The 25,472-nt window shown below is 43.7% G+C and overlaps 2 protein-coding genes across 6 annotated transcripts in view; one reads left to right on the forward strand and one right to left on the reverse strand.

Moving 5' to 3' along the window:
* LOC143294688 (multifunctional protein CAD-like) overlaps positions 1 to 20,660 on the forward strand; it is a 107,569-nt gene extending 86,909 nt beyond the window's left edge. For all 5 annotated transcript variants that reach the window (XM_076606081.1, XM_076606083.1, XM_076606084.1 and 2 more), the window contains 8 exons: positions 410 to 487; positions 2,271 to 2,412; positions 4,654 to 4,724; positions 6,012 to 6,137; positions 7,614 to 7,769; positions 10,962 to 11,063; positions 15,110 to 15,204; positions 15,807 to 20,660. In XM_076606081.1, the coding sequence (XP_076462196.1) occupies positions 410 to 487; positions 2,271 to 2,412; positions 4,654 to 4,724; positions 6,012 to 6,137; positions 7,614 to 7,769; positions 10,962 to 11,063; positions 15,110 to 15,204; positions 15,807 to 15,909 (873 nt within the window). In that variant the 3' untranslated portion in view covers positions 15,910 to 20,660. The remainder of the gene's footprint in view (positions 1 to 409; positions 488 to 2,270; positions 2,413 to 4,653; positions 4,725 to 6,011; positions 6,138 to 7,613; positions 7,770 to 10,961; positions 11,064 to 15,109; positions 15,205 to 15,806) is intronic.
* A 3,845-nt stretch (positions 20,661 to 24,505) lies between these two features.
* The window catches only part of LOC143294690 (focal adhesion kinase 1-like), a 62,442-nt gene continuing 61,475 nt past the window's right edge, over positions 24,506 to 25,472 (reverse strand). Inside the window, 1 exon segment of the mRNA XM_076606086.1 lies at positions 24,506 to 25,265. Coding sequence (XP_076462201.1) covers positions 25,068 to 25,265 — 198 coding nt within the window. The 3' untranslated portion in view covers positions 24,506 to 25,067.

The raw sequence follows: 25,472 nt of genomic DNA on the forward strand, positions 1-25,472 counted from the left end.
CATCACCTTTAGCAAGGACCAGGTGAGACCGGTGCCTCTGTCAGGAGTCACCAGCCACCACACGTTATCTCTAACAATGGTAATTAACAAGGATCAGGTGTGTTACAGTGGCCCATGTTGGTGTTACTATGACCCATAATGGTGTGTAACAATGGCCCTTGTTGGTGATATGTTTCAATGGCCCATGTTTGTGTATTAAAATGGCTCATGAGTGTGTTTCCATTTCCCGTATTGGTGCATTAAAATGGTTTATGTGTGTGTGTTAACAATGACCCATGTTGATGTGTTAAATGGCCCATGTCAGTGTGTTGCAATGGCCCATTTTCATGTGTTACAATGGCCCATGTTGGTGATATATTACAATGGCCCATGTTGGTGTGTTACAATGGCCCATGTTGGTATGTTGCAGCTGTCTCACATTTTCAACCTGGCTCACAACTACCGTGTGGCGGTCAATCGTGACAGACCCCTGGACCATGTGCTGAAGGTCAGTGGGGTGTGGGGAGATGTCTGTCTACTCTCAGCATACTTGAAGGGTTTGATGTGTGTGTGTGAATGAACGACTGGCATGTAAGTGCTTTCAGTTTATTTGTCTCTGCACAAAATTTAGTGCTATATAGATTCTTTTATTGACTGGAATGGCCAGAACAGCCCAGAACAGAGGGCGATGGCGAGGGGTCGTCGATGGCCTATGCTCCACCAGGAGCGATGGGCAAAATGATGAATGAATGATGAGATTCTTTTATTGTTATCATTATTGGCTCATGTATGTGTTTTCACCCAACACGAGTCAGTGTAATAATGCAGGTTTTTAGGTTTTCCGTGTGTATGTGTTTGTGGTTACCTTTAACATAACCCAATTTCTCTGGACATAAGCTGATGACACCAAATGTGCTACCGTCCATGTTCTTGGAAGTGAATGTCATTTGATGACATGTGTCTCACTGAGGGCAAGGTGCTGGCATCCATGTTCTTTGTGATGAATGCTGTTTGGTGATGTGACCCTCAGGGCAAGGTGCTTCCATCCATGTTCTTTGTGATGAATGCTGTTTGGTGATGTGACCCTCAGGGCAAGGTGCTGGCATCCATGTTCTTTGTGGTAAATGCTGTTTTGGTGATGTGTCCCTCAGGGCAAGGTGCTGGCATCCATGTTCTTTGTGATGAATGCTGTTTGGTGATGTGTCAGGGCAAGGTGCTGGCGTCCATGTTCTTTGTGATGAATGCTGTTTGGTGATGTGTCCCACAGGGCATGGTGCTTCCATCCATGTTCTTTGTGATGAATGCTGTTTGGTGATGTGTCCCACAGGGCAAGGTGTTTCCATCCATGTTCTTTGTGGTAAATGCTGTTTTGGTGATGTGTCCCTCAGGGCAAGGTGTTTCCATCCATGTTCTTTGTGATGAATGCTGTTTGGTGATGTGTCCCACCGGGTAAGGTGCTGGCGTCCATGTTCTTTGTGATGAATGCTGTTTTGGTGATGTGACCCTCAGGGCAAGGTGCTGGCGTCCATGTTCTTTGTGATGAATGCTGTTTGGTGATGTGTTAAGGCAAGGTGCTGGCGTCCATGTTCTTTGTGATGAATGCTGTTTGGTGATGTGTCCCACAGGGCAAGGTGTTTCCATCCATGTTCTTTGTGATGAATGCTGTTTGGTGATGTGTCCCACAGGGCAAGGTGTTTCCATCCATGTTCTTTGTGATGAATGCTGTTTTGGTGATGTGTCCGTCAGGGCAAGGTGCTGGTGTCCATGTTCTTTGTGATGAATGCTGTTTTGGTGATGTGTCCCTCAGGGCAAGGTGCTGGTGTCCATGTTCTTTGTGATGAATGCTGTTTTGGTGATGTGTCCCTCAGGGCAAGGTGCTGGTGTCCATGTTCTTTGTGATGAATGCTGTTTTGGTGATGTGTCCCTCAGGGCAAGGTGTTTCCATCCATGTTCTTTGTGATGAATGCTGTTTTGGTGATGTGTCCCTCAGGGCAAGGTGCTGGCATCCATGTTCTTTGTGATGAATGCTGTTTGGTGATGTGACCCTCAGGGCAAGGTGCTTCCATCCATGTTCTTTGTGGTAAATGCTGTTTGGTGATGTGACCCTCAGGGCAAGGTGCTTCCATCCATGTTCTTTGTGATGAATGCTGTTTGGTGATGTGTCCCACAGGGCAAGGTGTTTCCATCCATGTTCTTTGTGATGAATGCTGTTTTGGTGATGTGTCCCTCAGGGCAAGGTGCTGGCGTCCATGTTCTTTGTGATGAATGCTGTTTGGTGATGTGTCCCTCAGGGCAAGGTGCTGGCGTCCATGTTCTTTGAGGTGAGCACACGCACCAGCTGTTCCTTCACGGCGGCCATGCAGCGTCTGGGGGGCACCGTCGTCCACTTCAACGAGGCCACGTCCTCCGCCTGCAAGGGGGAGACACTGCAAGGTAAGTCGAAATATTTTAATTGTCAGACCACAGATCCATAACAATGGAGTTCACAAGGACAAACAGAATTAATACAGGGAAATGAATATTAGGACAACCATTGAACTACATGGGCATCGATAACGATTCTAGAGCATTTGCTCGTAATGAAAACGCTTTGAATACAAACTTGCATATACTAACACTCAATCTCTCACTCACACAAGATAACAACATGGACATCTTAAATGCACTTGGATGTTTGTGAAATTTAGCAGGAATAAACTGAGAACGCAGGGAACAGTACTTAGGGCAGACCAAAAGAAAATGCATTTCGGTTTCCGGAGTGTCATAACAAAAAGAACAATTCCTACTTTGCCCATAATAGTTAAACTGCAAAAAGTGTGAGCGCAAGTTGGACATTTCAATTCTAAACCGCGAAAAAACACGGCGCATATTACACTGCAAGGTAGGGGGGTGGTGAGGGTGGGGGGTGGTTCACCTTCCATTTGTAAGTTGGGGAATGGTTGGTGGGGGGAGTGGGGGGGGGGATGCTACTTTGACCACCTGCAGGGGTGACTCTGCAGGGTGGGAGGGGTGGCCATCGTCATTACCTCCACCTTCCAATGTTGGGAGTGTGGGTTTGTCGTGTAGTGTACAGGGGTTTGGTGTGGTACATATGGAGAGAGGAGGGGGCAGTGTGTTGTAGTGTAGTATACAGGAGTTTGGTGTGGTACATATGGAGAGAGGAGGGGGCAGTGTGTTGCAGTGTAGTATACAGGAGTTTGGGGTAGTAGGTTTAGGGAGAAGGGGGGGTATATTTATTGTAGTGTATAGGTGTGTTGGTTGGTTGGTTGTGGAGAGGGTCGGGGTTTGTGTTGTAGTGTGGTACATAGGGGTTTTTGGTTGTTTGGTTAGGGACAGGATGGGTTTTGTAATACTGTGTAATGTAGTGTATAGGGTTTTGGGGTTACCAGTTTGACAGATTCAGTGTGTTAGTTAAAAAAAAGTTTCCATGGATGGTTTGAGGCATGTATGACTTAGTAAATTTGTTTGTGGTGTTTGCAGGGTAGTGCGAGTTTTATTTGGAAATGAGTTTTATTTTTGATGGACTGTTTGAATTTGAACTCTGTGTTATCTTGCACCATTAGCTGATATTGATGATTGTTATCTGATATGTTTAGGAAGATGTGTTGTGAAAAAGAAGGCTGTAGTGTTTATAGAATGGTTTGTGTTATGTGAGAAAGGTTGATGGTGTTTTGGTGTTGAGAGGGATGGTGGTGCATGTGAGAAACAAGGATGATGTGTGGTGAATGGTTTGTGAGAAAGGATAGTGGTGTGGTATGGTGTGTGTGGAAGAATAGTGGTGCGGTGTGTGATAAAGGACAGTGGTGCGGTGTGTGATAAAGGACAGTGGTGCGGTGTGTGATAAAGGACAGTGGTGTGGTGTGTGAGAAAGGACAGTGGTGTGGTGTGTGAGAAACGAGGATGATATGTGGTGAATGGTTTGTGAGAAAGGACAGCGGAGTGGTGTGTGAGAAAGGATAGTGGTGCGGTGTGTGATAAAGGACAGTGGTGTGGTGTGTGATAAAGGACAGTGGTGCGGTGTGTGATAGTGGTGTTGTGTGTGATAAAGGACAGTGTGCGGTGTGTGATAAAGGACAGTGGTGTGGTGTGTGATAAAGGACAGTGGTGTTGTGTGTGATAAAGGACAGTGTACGGTGTGTGATAAAGGACAGTGGTGTTGTGTGTGATAAAGGACAGTGTGCGGTGTGTGATAAAGGACAGTGGTGGTGCAGTGTGTGATAAAGGACAGTGTGCGGTGTGTGATAAAGGACAGTGGTGCGGTGTGTGATAAAGGACAGTGGTGCGGTGTGTGATAAAGGACAGTGTACGGTGTGTGATAAAGGACAGTGGTGTTGTGTGTGATAAAGGACAGTGGTGCGGTGTGTGATAAAGGACAGTGTACGGTGTGTGATAAAGGACAGTGGTGTTGTGTGTGATAAAGGACAGTGGTGCGGTGTGTGATAAAGGACAGTGGTGGTGCAGTGTGTGATAAAGGACAGTGGTGCGGTGTGTGATAAAGGACAGTGGTGTGGTGTGTGAGAAAGGACAGTGGTGAGGTGTGTGATAAAGGACAGTGGTGCGGTGTGTGATAAAGGACAGTGGTGCGGTGTGTGAGAAAGGACAGTGGTGCGGTGTGTGATAAAGGACAGTGGTGCAGTGTGTGATAAAGGACAGTGGTGCGGTGTGTGTGTGCAGACACAGTGGCTATGATGGCTGGCTACTCAGACCTGCTGGTGATCCGTCACCCCTCCGCCCACTCTGTACAGGTCAGTCGCCCTGTGTGCAGTGGGTCATCATCACCATCCTCTGCTTCTAATTCTTCTCCTTCTCTTCTTTCATCGTCATCTTCTTTTTCTTCTTCTTCTTTTTCTTCTTCTTCCGGTCCTTCTGCTTTGTGGGCTGCCAGTACCACCTTCACTCACCTATTTTAGAGGACCTGTGACGTACTGCCGCCTTCGTCGAGGAGACGGGGGAATCCATGTGATAAATGACGAACGAGACAACAACTCACCTGTTTGAGTGGGTTTTACCCTGCCTATATATAGGCACCTGTACTGTTTTTGGGGATGTGCATGCTGGATACTGTTTCCATAACTCACCCTGAACACTGACATGGATTATGGGATCTTTAATTTGTGCATTTGACCTGTATGCTTGTACACACTGAAAGGGGGCAAAAAGTGGCAAAACATAAACACAAATTACACAAACACGAAAAAAAGCAAAAATAATCCAATGATATGATTATATGAAGTAAAGGGAACACAGTGCAGAATCATAGTAAAGGGAACACAGTGTAGATAGAACTGTCGTGAAAGGAACACAGTGTAGAACTGTCGTGAACACAGTGTAGAACTGTAGTAAAGGGAACACAGTGTAGAACAGTCATGAAGGGAACACAGCGTAGAACAGTCATGAAGGAAACACAGTCTAGAACTGTCATGAAGGGAACACAGTGTACAACTGTCATGAAGGGAACAAAGTTTAGAACTGTCGTAGTGTAGAACTGTCACAAAGAGAACACAGTATAGAACTGTGGTGAAGGGAACAGTGTAGAACTGTAGTGAAGGGAACAGTGTAGAACTGTAGTGAAGGGAACAGTGTAGAACTGTAGTAAAGGGAACACAGTGTAGAACTGTAGTGAAGGGAACAGTGTAGAACTGTCGTGAAGGGAACACAGTGTAGAACTGTCGTGAAGGGAACACAGTGTAGAACTGTCGTGAAGGGAACACAGTGTAGAACTGTAGTAAAGGGAACACAGTGTAGAACTGTCATGAAGGGAACACAGTGTAGAACTGTAGTAAAGGGAACACAGTGTAGAACTGTAGTAAAGGGAACACAGTGTAGAACTGTCATGAAGGGAACACAGTGTACAACTGTCATGAAGGGAACACAGTGTACAACTGTCATGAAGGGAACACAGTGTACAAGTGTACAACTGTCATGAAGGGAACACAGTGTACAACTGTCATGAAGGGAACACAGCGTAGTGTAGATTCATAGTGAAAGAAACACCATGTAGAACAGTATTGAAGAAATCACTATGGTTGCAGGACGCAGCGCGGACATGCCGGAAGCCAGTGATCAATGCTGGAGACGGGACAGGGGAACACCCCACGCAGGCCCTGCTCGACATCTTCACCATCCGTGAGGAGATTGGCACCGTCAATGGACTCACTGTCAGTTACTGTTTCTTCTTTGTTGGTTTTTTTTCTGTTCCGTGAAGCGATGTTACTTGTTGTTGCTTTTTTCCTGTTCCGTGAAGCAAAGTGTTATTGGTGATTATTGGGTTTTTTTCTTCTTTTCCGTGAAGCAAAGAATTATCGGTGGTTATTGTTTTTTTCTTCTGTTCCTTGAAGCAAAGTGTTATTGGTGGTCATTGGGGTTTTTTTTTCCTTCTGTTCCGTGAAGCAAAGTGGTATTGGTGGTTATTGGGTTTCTTTCTTCTGTTCCGTGAAGCAAAGTGTTATTGGTGGTTATTGTTTTTTTCTTCTGTTCCGTGAAGCAAAGTGTTATTGGTGGTTATTGGGTTTTTCTTCTGTTCCGTGAAGCAAAGTGTTATTGGTGGTTATTGTTGTTGTTTTTTTCTTCTGTTCCTTGAAGCAAAGTGTTATTGGTGGTTATTTTTTTTTCTTCTGTTCCGTGAAGCAAAGTGTTATTATAGCTTATTCGGTGTCCTTGTTCTTGAAGCAAAGTGTTAGGTAGCGCATTTCACTTCCTAACTTGAAATAACTTTTTTGTTTGTGATATTTTTTTGGTTTTTTGTGGTTTTTTGTTACTGTTACTCATCCATACAAATGGGCCGTCTATTGATAAAAAGTATAGGAGAAAGCTTGCGGTTCTGTGTTGTTTAATTTCGTTAACTAGTTTAAATTTGGGTGGCTGGTGTCTTCAGCAAACCTTGACACTTTTTTTTTTCTCTCTTTTCTGTAGTCTGTGATGTGATTCCTGCGCTGTTTTGCTCTGGTGATTGAGTAGTGAAACTGCAGATGCTGGGATGGGCAATAGCTGTCTATTGTGCAGTCTAATTTGACATTTATTTAGCCTTTTTTTTATATTGATGTCATGCTGTGTGTGTGTTGACTTCATAGTGTGTGTTTTTAGGTCATAGGGTGTGTTGACGTCATGGTCTGTTGTGTTGACGTCATGGTGTGTGTGTTGACGTCATGGGTTTTTTTGTTGTTGACGTCATGGGTGTGTGTGTGTGTGTTGATATCATGGGTTTTTTTGTTGTTGAAGTCATGGGGTGTTTTGTTGACGTCATGGGGTGTGTGTTGACGTCATGGTGGGGGGGGGGGGGGGGGTGTTGTTGATGTCATGGGGTGTTTTGTTGACGTCATGGTGTGTGTGTGTGTTGACGTCATTGTGTGTGTGTGTTGACGTCATGGGTGTTGTGTTGACGTCATGGGGTGTTGTGTTGACGTCGTGGGTGTTGTGTTGACGTCATGGGTGTTGTGTTGACGTCGTGGGTGTTGTGTTGATGTCATGGGGTGTTTTGTTGACGTCATGGTGTGTGTGTGTGTGTGTTGACGTCATTGTGTGTGTCGACACCATGGGGTGATGTGTCGACGTCGTGATGTGTCGACGTCGTGATGTGTTGACGTCGTGATGTGTCGACGTCATGATGTGTCAACGTGACGTTATGGGGTTCACAGATCACCATGGTGGGTGACCTGAAGAACGGACGAACTGTCCACTCCCTGGCCCGACTGCTGGCTCTGTACCGTGTCACTCTGCGCTACGTCGCTCCTCCCGGCCTGGAGATGCCGGAGGACGTGCAAGCCTACCTGCGTTCACGCAGCATCCCTCAGGTAGGTACCTATGTTCACACAGCATCCCTCAGGTAGGTACCTATGTTCACACAGCATCCCTCAGGTAGGTACCTATGTTCACGCAGCATCCCTCAGGTAGCTACCTATGTTCACACAGCATCCCTCAGGTAGGTACCTATGTTCACGCAGCATCCCTCAGGTACGTACATATGTTCACACAGCATCCCTCAGGTGGGTACCTATGTTCACGCAGCATCCCTCAGGTAGGTCCCTATGTTCACACCCCTCAGGTTGATACCTATGTTCAGGCAGCATCCCTCAGGTAGGTCCCTATGTTCACACCCCTCAGGTTGGTACCTATGTTCAGGCAGCATTCCTCAGGTAGGTCCCTATGTTCACACCCCTCAGGTAGGTACCTATGTTCACGCAGCATCCCTCAGGTAGGTCCCTATGTTTACACAGCACCCCCCAGGTAGGTACCTATGTTCACGCAACATCCCTCAGGTAGGTACCTATTTTCACCCAGCATCCCTCAGGTGGGTACCTATGTTCACACAGCATCCCTCAGGTAGGTACCTATGTTCACCCAGCATCCCTCAGGTAGGTACCTATGTTCACCTAGCATCCCTCAGGTAGGTACCTATGTTCACACAGCATCCCTCAGGTAGGTACCTATGTTCACCCAGCATCCCTCAGGTGGGTACCTATGTTCACACAGCATCCCTCAAGTAGGTACCTATGTTCACCCAGCATCCCTCAGGTGGGTACCTATGTTCACACAGCATCCCTCAGGTAGGTACCTATGTTCACCCAGCATCCCTAAGGTAGGTACCTATGTTCACACAGCATCCCTCAGGTAGGTACCTATGTTCACACAGCATCCCTCAGGTTGGTACCTATGTTCACACAGCATCCCTTAGGTAGGTACCTGTGTTCACACAGCATCCCTCAGGTTGGTACCTATGTTCACACAGCATCCCTCAGGTTGGTACCTATGTTCACACAGCATCCCTCAGGTAGGTACCTATGTTCACACAGCATCCCTCAGGTAGGTCCCTATGTTCACACCCCTCAGGTTGGTACCTATGTTCAGGCAGCATTCCTCAGGTAGGTCCCTATGTTCACACCCCTCAGGTTGGTACCTATGTTCACGCAGCATCCCTCCGGTAGGTCCCTATGTTCACACCCCTCAAGTAGGTACCTATGTTCACGCAGCATCCCTCAGGTAGGTCCCTATGTTTACACAGCACCCCCCAGGTAGGTACCTATGTTCACGCAACATCCCTCAGGTTGGTACCTATGTTCACACCCCTCAGGTCAGTACCTATGTTCACCCAGCATCCCTCAGGTAGGTACCTATGTTCACACAGCATCCCTCAGGTAGGTACCTATGTTCACGCAGCATCCCTCAGGTGGGTACCTATGTTCACCCAGCATCCCTCAGGTAGGTACCTATGTTCACACAGCATCCCTCAGGTAGGTACCTATGTTCACACAGCATCCCTCAGGTAGGTACCTATGTTCACCCAGCATCCCTCAGGTAGGTACCTATGTTCACACAGCATCCCTCAGGTAGGTACCTGTGTTCACCCAGCATCCCTCAGGTAGCTACCTATGTTCACACAGCATCCCTCAGGTAGCTACCTATGTTCACACAGCATCCCTCAGGTAGCTACCTATGTTCAGGCAGCATCCCTCAGGTAGCTACCTATGTTCACACAGCATCCCTCAGGTAGCTACCTATGTTCAGGCAGCATCCCTCAGGTAGGTACCTATGTTCACACAGCATCCCTCAGGTAAATTGCTGTGTTGGTTTGGCCCATTTTCATTCTTATTTTGTTTTTATTACTTGTTTGCTGAGTATTTTTCCTTTTTTTATAATCTTTTTTTGTTTTTGTTCCTTTTCTTTTTACCTAGTTGTATTCATTTCTTTTCTGTTTTTGTAGGTATATACTTATATATTCTTAGAATTTTTGGGTGTCATTTTTTTTTTACCCTTATAATTGCGCATTTTTACTATGATGTATTCATCTTTGGGCCAAGTAGGTGTGAGTTTCCATGTCTGCACTTTTTGGTTTGACATATATGTTAATTTGCACAATGCTGTATATCGTGTAAAATTAAACTACGTTCATATTATGTTTTGTTCACATTACTTTTAAAGATCTGTTGTCAAAAAAAGTGTAAAAGACAGGCAAAAATGTCCCAGGAAGCTGCACACAACTACAAGCATACATGAAAATAGCATTTTAGTTGCATAAAACTTTGGCAAAGATAGAGCAACTAGATAATCTACGTATCTCAATGAGGGCTGGTCATTGGAGTGAGTTACAGTTCCAGCTGGAAACGGCGTTTGATTGGCTAGCAGACGGCAGACTTTGAGCAGGATGTCTTATTACTGAGTTAGCTACAAATTTTTGCCAAACAGAACAAACAAATAGAGCCAGTTTGACTTGGTACAGTATATGACACCAAATAGGGAGTATACAAGAACAGGTGTTTTCCTGTTTTACTTCAGGTTCTACAAGGGTATATAGTGACAGTGTTTTCATCCTTGTTGTGGCCCAGGATGGGCTTGGGTGATATATGACAATGATGATGATGGGTCAGATGGATGTTCAGGTATTGACACTGTGTTTCAGGAACTGTTCAGGTATTGACACTGTGTTTCAGGAGACATTCAGGTATTGACACTGTGTTTCAGGTGACATTCAGGTATTGACACTGTGTTTCAGGTGACGTTCAGGTATTGACACTGTGTTTCAGGAGTCGTTCAGGTATTGACACTGTGTTTCAGGTGACGTTCAGGTATTGACACTGTGTTTCAGGAGACGTTCAGGTATTGACACTGTGTTTCAGGAATTGTTCAGGTATTGACACTTTGTTTCAGGAGATGTTCAGGTATTGACACAGTGTTTCAGGAGTCGTTCAGGTATTGACACTGTGTTTCAGGTGATGTTCAGGTATTGACACTGTTTCAGGAGACGTTCAGGTATTGACACTGTGTTTCAGGAATTGTTCAGGTATTGACACTTTGTTTCAGGAGATGTTCAGGTATTGACACAGTGTTTCAGGAGTCGTTCAGGTATTGACACTGTGTTTCAGGTGACGTTCAGGTATTGACACTGTGTTTCAGGAATTGTTCAGGTATTGACACTGTGTTTCAGGTGACGTTCAGGTATTGACACTGTGTTTCAGGTGACGTTCAGGTATTGACACTCTGTGTTTCAGGAGACGTGCAACAGTCTGGAAGAGGCGCTGCCAGACACAGATGTCTTGTACATGACCCGCATCCAGAAGGAGAGGTTTTCCTCCATTGAGGAGTACAAACAGGTGAGGTTTTCCTCCATTGAGGAGTACAACCAGGTGAGGTTTTCCTCCATTGAGGAGTACAGCCAGGTGAGGTTTGCCTCCCCTCCATTGAGGAGTACAACCAGGTGAGGTTTATCTCCATTGAGTACAACCAGGTGAGGTTTGTCTCCATTGAGGAGTATAATCAGGTGAGGTTTGTCTCCATTGAGGAGTACAACCAGGTGAGGTTTACCTCCATTGAGGAGTATTATCAGGTGAGGTTTGTGTCCATTAAGGAGTACAAACAGGTGAAGTTTGTCTCCATTAATGAGTACAAACAGGTGAGGTTTGTCTCCATTGCGGAGTATAATCAGGTGAGGTTTGTCTCCATTGAGGAGTATAATCAGGTTAGGTTTGTCTCCATTGAGGAGTACAACCAGGTGAGGTTTGTCTCCATTGAGGAGTACAGCCAGGTGAGGTTTGCCTCCATTGAGGAGTATAACCAGGTGAGGTTTGTCTCCATTGAGGAGTATTATCAGGTGAGGTTTGCCTCCATTGAGGAGTATAACCAGGTGAGGTTTGTCTCCATTGAGGAGTATTATCAGGTGAGGTTTGCCTGCATTGAGGAGTATAATCAGGTGAGGTTTGTCTCCATTGAGGAGTATTATCAGGTGAGGTTTGTCTCCATTGAGGAGTATAACCAGGTGAGGTTTGTCTCCATTGAGGAGTATAATCAGGTGAGGTTTGTCTCCATTGAGGAGTATTATCAGGTCAGGTTTGCCTGCATTGAGGAGTATTATCAGGCGAGGTTTGTCTCCATTGAGGAGTATAATCAGGTGAGGTTTGTCTCCATTGAGGAGTACAACCAGGTGAGGTTTGCCTCCATTGAGGAATATTATCAGGTGAGGTTTGTCTCCATTGAGGAGTACAACCAGGTGAGGTTTGCCTCCATTGAGGAGTATAATCAGGTAAGGTTTGTCTCCATTGAGGAGTATAATCAGGTAAGGTTTGTCTCCATTGAGGAGTATAATAAGGTGAGGTTTGTCTCCATTGAGGAGTACAACCAGGTGAGGTTTTCCTCCATTGAGGAGTACAGCCAGGTGAGGTTTGCCTCCCCTCCATTGAGGAGTACAACCAGGTGAGGTTTATCTCCATTGAGTACAACCAGGTGAGGTTTGTCTCCATTGAGGAGTATAATCAGGTGAGGTTTGTCTCCATTAAGGAGTACAAACAGGTGAGGTTTGTCTCCATTGAAGGAGTACAAACAGGTGAGGTTTGTCTCCATTGAAGAGTATAATCAGGTGAGGTTTGTCTCCATTGAGGAGTATTATCAGGTGAGGTTTGCCTCCATTGAGGAGTATAATCAGGTGAGGTTTGTCTCCATTGAGGAGTATAATCAGGTGAAGTTTGTCTCCATTAAGGAGAACAACCAGGTGAGGTTTGTCTCCATTGAGGAGTATTATCAGGTGAGGTTTGTCTCCATTGAGGAGTACAACCAGGTGAGGTTTGCCTCCATTGAGGAGTATAATCAGGTGAGGTTTGTCTCCATTGAGGAGTATTATCAGGTGAGGTTTGTCTCCATTGAGGAGTATAATCAGGTGAGGTTTGCCTGCATTGAGGAGTACAACCAGGTGAGGTTTGTCTCCATTGAGGAGTATAATCAGGTGAGGTTTGTCTCCATTGAGGAGTACAACCAGGTGAGGTTTGCCTCCATTGAGGAATATTATCAGGTGAGGTTTGTCTCCATTGAGGAGTACAACCAGGTGAGGTTTGCCTCCATTGAGGAGTATAATCAGGTGAGGTTTGTCTCCATTGAGGAGTATAATCAGGTAAGGTTTGTCTCCATTGAGGAGTATAATAAGGTGAGGTTTGTCTCCATTGAGGAGTACAGCCAGGTGAGGTTTGCCTCCATTGAGGAGTACAACCAGGTGAGGTTTGTCTCCACTGAGGAGTACAACCAGGTGAGGTTTGCCTCCATTGAGGAGTACAACCAGGTGAGGTTTGTCTCCACTGAGGAGTACAACCAGGTGAGGTTTGCCTCCATTAAGAACAGCCAGGTGAGGTTTGCCTCCACTGAGGAGTACAACCAGGTGAGGTTTGCCTCCATTGAGGAGTATAATCAGGTGAGGTTTGCCTCCATTGAGGAGTATAATCAGGTACAGTTCTCTCCATTCCTCTCTTGGCTTCTGCCCTTTCTTTTTCAGACTGTTTTTCACAACCTTGGGATTTCAGTATGTCAAATCAATCAATCAGATCAAATCAAAAACACCTTATTAATCCACATGGAAATTAAGTTGTGCAATCACAGGCTCGTTGTAAACACTAGCATGTCCTTTCTTCTCCAAACAGGTGTACAGAACCTTGTCATTTTGAACTAAATGTCTGCTCTTTCTTTTTGTAACTAATATATATATATAAAATTAAAAAAACTTGGATTTATTCAGTCCTTTCTGTTTCAAAGTATTGTGCAGATCTATGTGATTGAGACTGGATATGTCTGTCCTTTCGTTTTTTCAAAGTATTATATAGAACCTTGTGATTTCAGGCTAAATATTTTGTTGTCAGCAAGAAATGAAACAAGTCTTTAATTTTGTAATGTATATTGACGGGCGCAGTAGCCAAGTGGTTAAAGCGTTGGACTGTCAATCTGAGGGTCCCGGGTTCGAATCACGGTGACGGCGCCTGGTGGGTGAAGGGTGGAGATTTTTACGATCTCCCAGGTCAACATATGTGCAGACGTGCTAGTGCCTGAACCCCCTTCGTGTGTATATGCAAGCAGAAGATTAAATACACACGTTAAAGATCCCGTAATCCATGTCAGCGTTCGGTGGGTTATGGAAACAAGAACATACCCAGCATGCACACCCCCGAAAACGGAGTATGGCTGCCTATATGGCGGGGTAAAAACGGTCATACACGTAAAAGCCCACTCGTGTGCATACGAGTGAACGTGGGAGTTGCAGCCTACGAACGAAGAAGAAGAAGAAGAATGTATATTTATGAAGCAAGCAAGAGGTCACTCCCTGTGGTCTCTTGATATTCTTTTGCAAAACTAATGTTTATCAACTGTTTCCATTATTAGTTTGTAAAAGTCATTGTATTTTTCTGGTTTGGCCCCTTCAGTATGAGGCCATGGTCTCAATCTCAAATAAAACATATTTGTATTCATGTTCTCTTTCTGCATGGGGAAAAACAAAATAAAGATGTCAGAATCTGTATGTTTGTGTGTGTGCATGCAGTCATTTTGTTTTGTGTTGTTCAGGAGCCAGTTGCATATTGCTTGGACGGAAGAGCCTAGTATGGTCTTAACCCGCTACTAACTGTGTGTAGTATGGAGCTGACCAGTGGCGTAGTTAGGTCAACGAAGGCATTTAGTCAGGTGTAACTGTCAAAAAGTTGGAACCAAGCAATGCAACTGGTACCAGATCTTCCTCTGGTTTCGCTTGTTGACACTTGAATGAAGATGTGCTCATGCTTTCTGATTTTCATTTACCACTTTCCTGCTGCTGGTGAGTATGGTCATCACTGAAGACAGCGCAGATCTCACTATCAGACAGTCAGCCATCAGCCTTTATTTGGACGTATCCCTCATCACATTACATAGCTTTTATTCAGAAAAAAAAAAAATCAGTTACACCACTTAAAAATACGCAAAAATTTGTAACTGCCCTTCAGATTGATGCTAGCAACACATTTCACTTGTGGTCAAGATTCAACAGACCCGGGGTTAAACTAACAACCTGGGGGAAAGGAAGAGTTGTGTTCTTACACTGATTTAGATGTTGATGGATTCACAAACGTTTGTTTCTCAGTATTTTGTTTTGTGCAGGTGATGAAATTTTGTGAGCTGTGCCCATGTGATGGAAACTATGGTCTATGTCAGAGGCCTGCTCTAGGCTTATGCACAGGACTGTGACTTCTTTTTTCTTTTTTCTTGATTTGTTTTTTGTCCAGTTTTTCATGTTCTGCAGGACTGATATTTATAGTTTTTCAGCCCTGTATAACTAAACCATGAAAGATGAAGCTTTGTCTGGAGTTCTGTTGTGTTACAAGCCACAAAAGATAACGCTGTGTATGTGGTGTGTCAGGTGTGCGGACACTTTGTGGTGACACCAGAGCTGATGACGGCGGGGAAGCGCAAGATGGTGGTCATGCACCCCCTGCCTCGTGTTGATGAGATCAGGTGGGTCAGGGGCCTGTGCTCATCTGTGTTGGTGGGAACGTGCTTGTCTGTGAATGTGCTTTTCTGTATATGTGGGACATGATTGTAGGTTGGAACGTGCTGTCTGTGTAGGTTGGAACGTGCTGTCTGTGTTGGTGGGAACGTGCATAATGCGTGTAGGTGGGAATGTTCGTAATTTGTAGGTGGGAACATGCTTTTCTGGGAATGTGCTTGTCTGTGTTGGTGGGAACATGATTGTCTGGGAATGAACTTGTCCTTGCAGGAGGAACATGCTTGTCTGTGTAGGTTAGAATGTGCATAATGTGTAGGACAGGACATGCTTACCTGTGAAAGGGGAGCATTATTGTGTAGGTGGAAATGTGCTTAATGTGTAGGGGAGACATGCTTAGTTGCGTAAGGGGAGACATGATCATCTGTGTAATTGGGAATGTGCTTGTCTGTGTAGGTGGAACATGTCTGTGTAGGTGGAACACAATTGTGTAGGTGTGAATGTGCATGATAAGGGTGTAGGTGGGGAACACGTGTGTGGGTGTGTGTGTGGATGTCTATGTATTCAACCATTGGTAGTGAGGAAAGTGACCTTTGGCCTGGCACGGTTTCAGCCCCAGCTTCGACACTGACCCGCGAGCTGCCTACTTCCGTCAGGCAGAGAACGGCATGTACGTGCGCATGGCTCTGATCGCCCTGGTGCTGGGCAAGTGTTGAACGCTGGTTTCTCCATGTGGCCTGTCTTCTGTGGCTTTGATGAAAGATGATGTCTGTGACTCTGAAGAAAGGCTGAAATAGTGTCTCTGTTTTAATCATGGAAGCATTTTGGTGAAACAAGAAAGTGGGGTTGTTTTTGTTGTTTTTTTAGCATTGAAAATTTAATTAATTTTACCATTCCCAAGTGAGACTGAATGTTTTTTAATCCGCTATGTTGTCTTCTGTCATCGTCCCATGAAGCTTTGCCCATGAGAGTCTATTGAAAGATATTTTTCTCAACTGGCATTGTTTCCACACTGATGGGAAGAGGGAGCTGTGCTAGTGTGGCAAGTAGATTGTGAAACGAACCATGAGCTGCTGAAAGGCATCTTCAGCAATGGTGTGGGATTTTGTTTCTTTTTTAGAACTTTCTTTTAATTCACACTGATGTAGCTTTTGTGGGAAGCTTGGTTGTGGACAGCAGTTGACAGGAACGGAGCTGAGTGAGGGAGCGAGGTTGGTAATGAACCAGGTCTGTTGTGTGTATCTAGTTACTAGGGATCAGTGCAAGTGAGCATTGTCTTCATATTAAAAATATGAAAAAATAGTAAATTTTTTAATATCTTTGAAATTTTCCCCTAAATAACACAATTGTAGGCATGCAATTCATTTCAAACTGCAGGACCAGTGAGTTACAAAGTGTAAATGGCAGTGGGTTTTTTTTGTTTTGTTTTTTTAACCATAAGAATGTTGTTTGTTGATCATCAAATGTGTAAACAGTGAAATTCCTTTTTTTTTAACCATGAGAATGTTGTTTCTTGATCACCCAGTGCGTAAATATCATCACCCAATGCGTAAATATCAGTACCAGTACTTCAGCTGTCTGTAACTGAGATGTGACTTGACTTCAGTTGTTCCTAACTAGGATGTGACCTTAATACAGTTGTTCATGTGACTTTGCTGCTGTTGTTCATACCTAAGGTGTTACTCTACTACAGTTGTTCATAGTTAAAATGTGACTTTGCTGTAGTTGTTCATTTGACTTTACTACCACTGCTGGTCAGTTCTGTGACCATGGAATTTGCTTCAGACTTTGTTTGATGTTGTTGCCTGTTCAAGTCAGACATCATTCCAGCTTAAGTGAATAGGCTTCATCTGACCCCTTGATTTGTGAAGGCAATGAAACAAACTCTCTTTCATGAACCCCAAGTTTCTACACTGAAGAACGATACTCAACAACCAGCCATGTATTTTGTCGTACAGCACAGTGAGATTGTTTCAGTCCTTTTTTTTTTTTTTTTTTCTTTTCTTTTCTTAAGTTTAATTTTTAAAGTTTTAATTTTTTAGAATATTTCATGGTGATTTAGTCATTTACGCCTCATGAAGCAGCCTCTGCACAGTGTAGTGTTAGAAACTTACAGCCTGCTGAACCATGGTATGTAGAAATGCACATGTATGCAGAAATGCACATAATCACAAGACAGGGATTCCCGTTTTTTTTAGCACATGGTTGGAATTTTTAATTCATTTTATATGTTGTCCTGATTTTTTTCCCTTGAATTGTCATATTGTCGTATACCATCTTAAAGTTGTATTATATATTAATCAGTTCTATTGTCTTATCTAGACAATCATATCTTCAAGAATAAAAGGGGGGAAAGAAGAGATATTGTTATTTTATCACACCATCTTGAAAATGTTACATTTATGTTTTTTTGTCTTTCATTCTGTGGGGTTATTTTTCCCCTGGGTGATCATCTGTTAAAAAGGAAGACCAGAAGTTTCAGGCAGGTATTGTTGTTGGGAATATGGGTTGACAGGCCTTGTTGCAAGGGTGTATAGTTGGGAATATGGGTTGACAGGCCTTGTTGCAAGGGTATATAGTTGGGAATATGGGTTGACAGGCCTTGTTGCAAGGGTATAGTTGGGAATATGGATTGACAGACCTTGTTGCAAGAGTGTATAGTTGGGAATATGGGTTGACAGGCCTTGTTGCAAGGGTATATAGTTGGGAATATGGGTTGACAGGCCTTGTTGCAAGGGTATAGTTGGGAATATGGATTGACAGACCTTGTTGCAAGAGTGTATAGTTGGGAATATGGGTTGACAGGCCTTGTTGCAAGGGTATATAGTTGGGAATACGGGTTGACAGGCCTTGTTGCAAGGGTATAGTTGGGAATATGAGTTGACAGGCCTTGTTGCAAGGGTGTGTAGTTGGGAATATGGGTTGACAGGCTTTGTTGCAAGGGTGTATAGTTGGGAATATGGGTTGACAGGCCTTGTTGCAAGGGTGTGTAGTTGGGAATATGGGTTGACAGGCCTTGTTGCAAGGGTATATAGTTGGGAATACGGGTTGACAGGCCTTGTTGCAAGGGTATAGTTGGGAATATGGGTTGACAGGCCTTGTTGCAAGGGTATATAGTTGGGAATATGGGTTGACAGGCCTTGTTGCAAGGGTATATAGTTGGGAATATGGGTTGACAGGCCTTGTTGCAAGGGTATATAGTTGGGAATATGGGTTGACAGGCCTTGTTGCAAGGGTGTGTAGTTGGGAATATGGGTTGACAGGCCTTGTTGCAAGGGTGTATAGTTGGGAATATGGGTTGACAGGCCTTGTTGCAAGGGTATATAGTTGGGAATACGGGTTGACAGGCCTTGTTGCAAGGGTATAGTTGGGAATATGGGTTGACAGGCCTTGTTGCAAGGGTATATAGTTGGGAATATGGGTTGACAGGCCTTGTTGCAAGGGTATAGTTGGGCATATGAGTTGACAGGCCTTGTTGCAAGGGTATAGTTGGGAATATGGGTTGACAGGCCTTGTTGCAAGGTACCCAGGGAGTTGTTCAGATGTTGTGGCTGATAGTGATTGGGAAGACAATTTCACTTCCTGGGAAATGTGTTGGAGATGTGTATGTGCCTTTTTGGTGTAGAAGTTGTGTCTTGATGCTGTGCTGGATTGTTGTAAAACAGTGTTAGAGAGAGAGAGATGTAGAGGGGAGTTTAAAATCTGAATGCCGAGTTCATATTTGCCAGGTTTTTATGCATTAGCAGCATTGGCTGTGTGTGTGGGTGAAGAGTTCGTTCAGTTGGAAGGATACAATAGTGTATGAATGAAACTTACTTCAGTGCATTTCACATTTTTGTACTGACATGTTATAAAAACTGTGCATATGTGCAAGTGAAACTTACAAAAAATAACACATTTACTGTTCATGTAGATTGTGTCCCTAACTCCATACAGTCAGCAGGCAAATTTTGTTGTTTTCTCCTTTCTGTTTTTGAAATTACATATGTAGTTGATCAGTTTTCCATTCAGTTTTTACAGTACATCTTTATTCATCCATTGGAAATTAATTTTTTCCATCCTTTCTGTGTTTGATATTTTATGTGTAGTTGACCATTGTTTTTTGATATTTCATGTGTAGTTGATCATTGTTTTATGATATTTCATGTGTAGCTGATTATTGTTTTCCAATCTCTATCTTCTTTTGTTGTTGTGCATTCGATGTCCAATATTCTGTGTGCGGATAATGTAGTTGATCATTCTTTTTTGATATTTTACATGTAGTTGATTATTGTTTTCAATTCTCCATCTTCTTTTGTTGTTTTGCATTCAATGTCCAGTATTGTGTGCAGATAATGTAGTTGATCATTCTTTTTTTTGATATTTTACATGTAGTTGATCATTGTTTTCAATTCTCCATTTTTTGTTGTTTTGCATTCAGTGTCCAATATTCTATGTGCAGATGATCATTTCTTTCCATTTTTTTTCTTCTTTTCTTTGTATTATCATTATAAACTTGCTTCTATCATGTATTTAGCCACTGTAGAGATTTTTCTTCATTTGCTGTTATGTTTTGACACAGCTGAAAACTGTTTAGCCTGAACGTCCAATTTTGATTCATTAATATCAACAGCAGAGTTGTGGACCCAAGATCTTTGATTTTCCTTACAAGATGTTTGATCGTGTGACAGTGCCAATGAGATTAGATAATGTTTACTGATTCCAGGAAAGACTGCCAGTGAGATTTGTTTTAATGTTTAACAGGTCCTGGAAAGGTGGATGATCTGAGATTTTAAATTGACAGCTGTTTGGGAACTTGGTTTCTGATGTTCTGAGATTATAACTGACAGCTGAAATTTGTGAAACATATTTGCTGATCATGCATTTCCTCGTTTGTATCTCTCATCACAGAGCTTTGAAGTGGGAGGGTAAAAGGAGAAAATGTTTCGAACCCGGTGGGTTTTTCTTGTCTCAAGCCTCGTGTTAATTCTTTTTCTTAACTTTTATGTTTTGGAGTTTTAAACTTTTGTGCAGCCTGTCTCGTGTACTGAGAGTGGGGAATCCCCTACACCCTCGCACAGTATTTTGGTTCATGGATTTTTTTTGACTCCATTGTATCGTCTTTGTTGTGGACTGCTGATGATGGTACTGGAAAAGAAAAGGTACTGTGAGGGCTCCATTGATTGCTTATGAGATCAATTGCTCTCTCTACAAACCCGATCATCTGAACATCATTTTTTGGAACAAGTTTTATGGAGAGAAAGCAGCGAATAGCAATAACGCTTGCGTCTTTTTGTGTAAAGTGGTGTGCACCCGTGAGACTGCAGTGTTGCAAGAATACAGACAGTGGTACTGTTTGGAAATTGTATACAATGGAATTCCTTTTTCATATAGAATTGATGACAATGCTTTTAGATTGATCATTTACAATTGTTTGGGAATCAGATTTGTTTAGTCATTGGGACTAAATAAAGTAATTCAGAATGTTTGTGTGAATTTGCTTTTTTGGGCTGTACAGTTTCTTGTGTTGTTTTAGTTTGTGCCCCACCCCCCAGTGAGTTTGCTGGGGGCTGTTTTAGTTACTTATTATACTTAAGTATAATACTTATACTCAGTTATTATACTCAGACTTAAGTCTGAAATGGCAACAGTCACATCAAGTTGGATCCACACACACACTGGCTCAATTCAATGGCTTTGCCTCCCTGACCAGCCAAAGTTATCTGCTGTAAACGTCACTGTAGTAAAACACAAACTGGAGATGACTTTTTTTTTTGTTGTTTATTTCATTTCACCATTAAGCCTATTTACAATCATTATAAACAGCAGGCAGACAGGAAACTACATGAAGACAGACATCAACACAGGTATGATTGTACAGCAGTGGAAGTGGAAGGGGTGGAGGAGATCAGATCAACACATCTGACCCAACAATTCCTGAGTTGGAGGAACAGTGAAGGACAGGCACCTGTGCTCAGCTCAACTTTTCCCCCCATAGACAATTCTCGTCAGTTTCTCCCCTCCCCTCCCCACCCCCCAAAAAATAAAAACTCCCCAGACATTCTTGTCATCACAGTCTCACAACCAGCTGATCATTATCGTAGTTCTGTGCAATGTCTAGAAAGGGGGGGATGAACAGCAAATTCAGTCAGGCACACAAATACTCCTGGACAAGTATTGGTCACAATGCTGCTGTACAAATTATTGCAATTAATCTCTTGTGCACATATTTTGTGCCATCTGCACACAGATGAGTATTTGTACTATGGATTACTGCATTCAGATTTTATACACAATAACCAAATATCTACATGGCAGTAAAGGTACAGGGAAAGGGGGTAAGTATGGTGGGCTTTAGACTGTAAAGTTGTCGGCGTCAACTAACTAGTTGGCTGGCAGTGCAAAACATTCTGATACTGTCATCTACTAAGTTGGTCATGCAAAACACTGAAACTGTAAATAACTTTGCTAGTCATGCACAATATTGTGATACTGTCAACTAACAAGTCTGTTAGTTGTGCAAAACATCTGGATATGGTCAACTAATGAGTGCAAAACATTGTGATACTATCAACTAACAAATTTGCTGATTGTGCAAAACCTTTGGATACGATCAACTAATTAGTTTTCTGGTCATGCAAGACATTCTGATACTATCAACTAACAAGTTTGCTGGCAGTGCAAAGGATTCTGATTCTGGCAAAAGTGGACAGTCTGTGCCAAAGGAGAATGTCATCTGGTTTTCAAACGAAAAAGGGAATTCTCTTCCAGCCAGGACCAAAAGGAACCAGCATGTCAATATCACCAGAAGAAGGGTTCACAGAGATCTGGCTTGAACTGTCCAGGAAAAACAATGAACAGAGGAATGTGGCCAGAGAAAGGGTCACCTCTCCACTTCAAAAATGGACAAGGAATCCATGCAAGATGTGAGCTTGTCCTGGACAAGGAATCCATGCAAGATGTGAGCTTGTCCTGGACAAGGAATCCATGCAAGATGTGAGCTTGTCCTGGACAAGGAATCCATGCAAGATGTGAGCTTGTCCTGGACAAGGAATCCATGCAAGATGTGAGCTTGTCCCAGAAGGAAGAAGGGGTGGAGTGGTAAAGATAGCACAGCCTCTAAGGTAGGTGGTTGGGGGAGCACATCCACTGTCCCTTACAGGCTATAAAAGCAAGGGACCACACACTGAACACTCCACATCTCTCTGCCTTCACAGCACAGAGACCACTTGTCTTCTCAGCTTCATGGGCTTCACATGGACTCCGTTTTCTCACAATGCAAGCAGGACTCATACATATGATACAAAGAATGATATTTGAATAAATAAACGGCAAAGTTTCACTCAGGATACTTGACATTTGTCCATGAAGTGGTTTTGTACAAGATGGTATCAATGATTTTTTCAAAATGCGTGGTAGACATAAATGCCGAGAACATTGCGTAATAGTAAACGTATACAATGGTAGTGGTTTTCTGTGCGTAGACAGGTGGGTTTTTACATTAATTATATTAACAAGCAGGTAAAATAATGCCCCACAATAAATTGTCAGGTGCTTCATTAGCACATGAGGAGGAAGCTTCTGGTCTTTTTAGTCTACATCCTGTTAAAGATACTTGTGAAGATGGACTTGTAGCCAAACCCATTGCTATATTTTGTTACACTAGTTAAAAACGAGTGATTCTGAAATACATACTTTACCCTCAAATGTCTTTACAACTAAAACATCAACACAGCCAAAACATCTTTGGAGTTCTACTGGGTTGCAGAAGCACCAAAAGAGGATTACACTTCATTGAGCTCGATCGCCCAGTCGGGCCAAGTAATTTGTGATCTGTCGTGATTCATCATCAGACACAAAACGAAAGCAGAAAATACAACAACAAAAAATTAGCCGTATTCAGAGCACAGGAGCCGGAGTCAAGATGGCTGCCGGAAAAAGAGGGCGCTAGTCAGGGATGCAAAGGGGAGGTAACCTACTTCAGGAGGTTATCGGTCGTAGCTACTTTCGTTTTCTCTGCATAGGCGGGTAATTTGCAAAGGACAGGAATCGGAGTCTGCATTAGTGGGTCACGGTTAAGTATGTGTAATTAAAAGGAAATTTACCACACTTTTTCTTTATATTCTTACTGTACATACATCACTTAATGTCTCTTGTACCTGTACACATTATTCAGCACACTCAAACATTCTTGCACACAATACCGTATCACATCAGACCCCTACCATGCAAGTTCAACAACAGTATCAAGTATACCCAGGCGATGTATTTCTTGCTGTACAAATGCTGTGTCTAAACTTCCGCCTCAAAGTTCATAAAGCTTCTGGAGAATTTTGTGTACATCCTTTCTCAAATGTGACATGTTAATGAAAGTAAAAAAACAATATGTATATAAAAAGAAAACATGCTGTGACTCAATGGTGCACAAGCTGCATGCTTGGGATTGGTGTTTCGCTCTAAATTCACTTCACCATTTGCTGAGTGTACAGTGGTGGACTGAAACGTAACAATGTTTAAAGGACCCTACTGACCCAGACAGGACAGAACACTCCATGGCTGGTGGACCATAGAGTCATGGGCTAACATCAATGTCATCAGTACAACAATCCATGAAAACCTATACCACAATCCATGAAAATTGATACCAAAGCTGGCAGAAATGAAATCGAGTAACATTCCATCCATATTGATATCAAGGAGGAAGAAGGCAAACATCTTGCACAAAGCCCTGTTGACTGTGGTGATTGTGCAGGGGGTGGGGGGGAAGGCATGTGGTGAAGAAAGAATCCCACACGGGTCGTCATCTTACACAAAATGTGTGGAAAAAAGACATTGTGTAGAAAGGCAATACCACATGAGTAATCATCTTTCTTGAAGATACAGTGGGGTGGGGGGAAAGACATGATGAAAGACAATCCCACTTAATCATCTTTCTTGAAGATAAAAAATGGGGTGGGGGGGGGGGAAGACATGATGAAAGACAATCCCACAAGGGTTGTTCCACACTGCCTCATCTCAGCAGCAGAGAGGGTGCAAACTTTGGTGACAAAAACTTTCCTTCCACACAATCACCACAACAGAGACTCTGGAAAGGTCGCCTGATGAGTGTCACCTTCATCCACTGAACCCGTCAGGCTTGAAGCCTCCATTACAACCAGCTCAATTCTTAAGGTGTCCCATCTAGGCCAAGACAAGACACCCCAAACTGAAGGTGTCCCATCTTGACCAAGACAGGACACCCCAAACTGTGAAGGTGTCCCATCTTGACCAAGACAAGACACCCCAAACTGTGAAGGTGTCCCATCTAGGCCAAGACAAGACACCCCAAACTGAAGGTGTCCCATCTTGACCAAGACAGGATACCCGAAATTGTGAAGGTGTCCCATCTTGACCAAGACAGGACACCCCAAACTGTGAAGGTATCCCATCTTGACCAAGACAGGACACCCCAAATTGTGAAGGTGTCCCATCTTAACCAAGACAGGATACCCGAAATTGTGAAGGCGTCCTTTCTTGACCAAGACAGGACACCCCACATTGTGAAGGTGTCCCATCTTGACCAAGACAGGACAACCCAAACTGTAAAGGTGTCCCATCAAGACCAAGACAGGTGACCCCCAAATAGTCCACCACAAGAGGTCCTGTCTTCTGGAAAAATCCACTACCTCCCCTGTCACACTGTGCTAAAAACGACTCAGCTATCAACAACAACAAGGAAACTGGTCACACCAGTCTGATCACAGAGAAAAAAAAAACAGATACATACTAACACAGGAGATTCACTTGCATTTCGCAGGCAGCCAAGGCTCCACCGGTTTCAGACACAGCTCTGCAGACCGGTTACCAGCTGAACAACGTCTGTGGCAACACACACAGCGTCCACACCGCCCTGCCCTCAGGACTGAGCGGTTTTTCTGGCGGTGTCGACAGTGTCCAGCAGATTTTTGGAGTCCATGGCCAGGGCGTGTGCAGCCTTCAGCATGCGTTTCCGGTAGTCGTCGTGCAGCGCTGTGTTGCTGTACTGCTGGGCCAGCTTCATACTGCTCACCAACGTCCCCATGTCCGTGCTCAGCACCTTCTGCGCCATCACGATCTGCAACAGTCACCACACACCTGTCGTCATGATCTGTAACAGTCACCCCACACCTGTCATCATGATCTGTAAAGTGTAGCAGTCACCCCACACCTGTCATCATGATCTGTAAAGTGTAACAGTCACCCCACACCTGTCAACATGATCTGTAAAGTGTAACAGTCACCCCACACCTGTCTTCATGATTTGTAAAGTGTAACAGTCACC

Source organism: Babylonia areolata, chromosome 20 (assembly GCF_041734735.1).
Source record: "Babylonia areolata isolate BAREFJ2019XMU chromosome 20, ASM4173473v1, whole genome shotgun sequence".
NCBI lineage: Eukaryota > Metazoa > Mollusca > Gastropoda > Neogastropoda > Buccinidae > Babylonia > Babylonia areolata.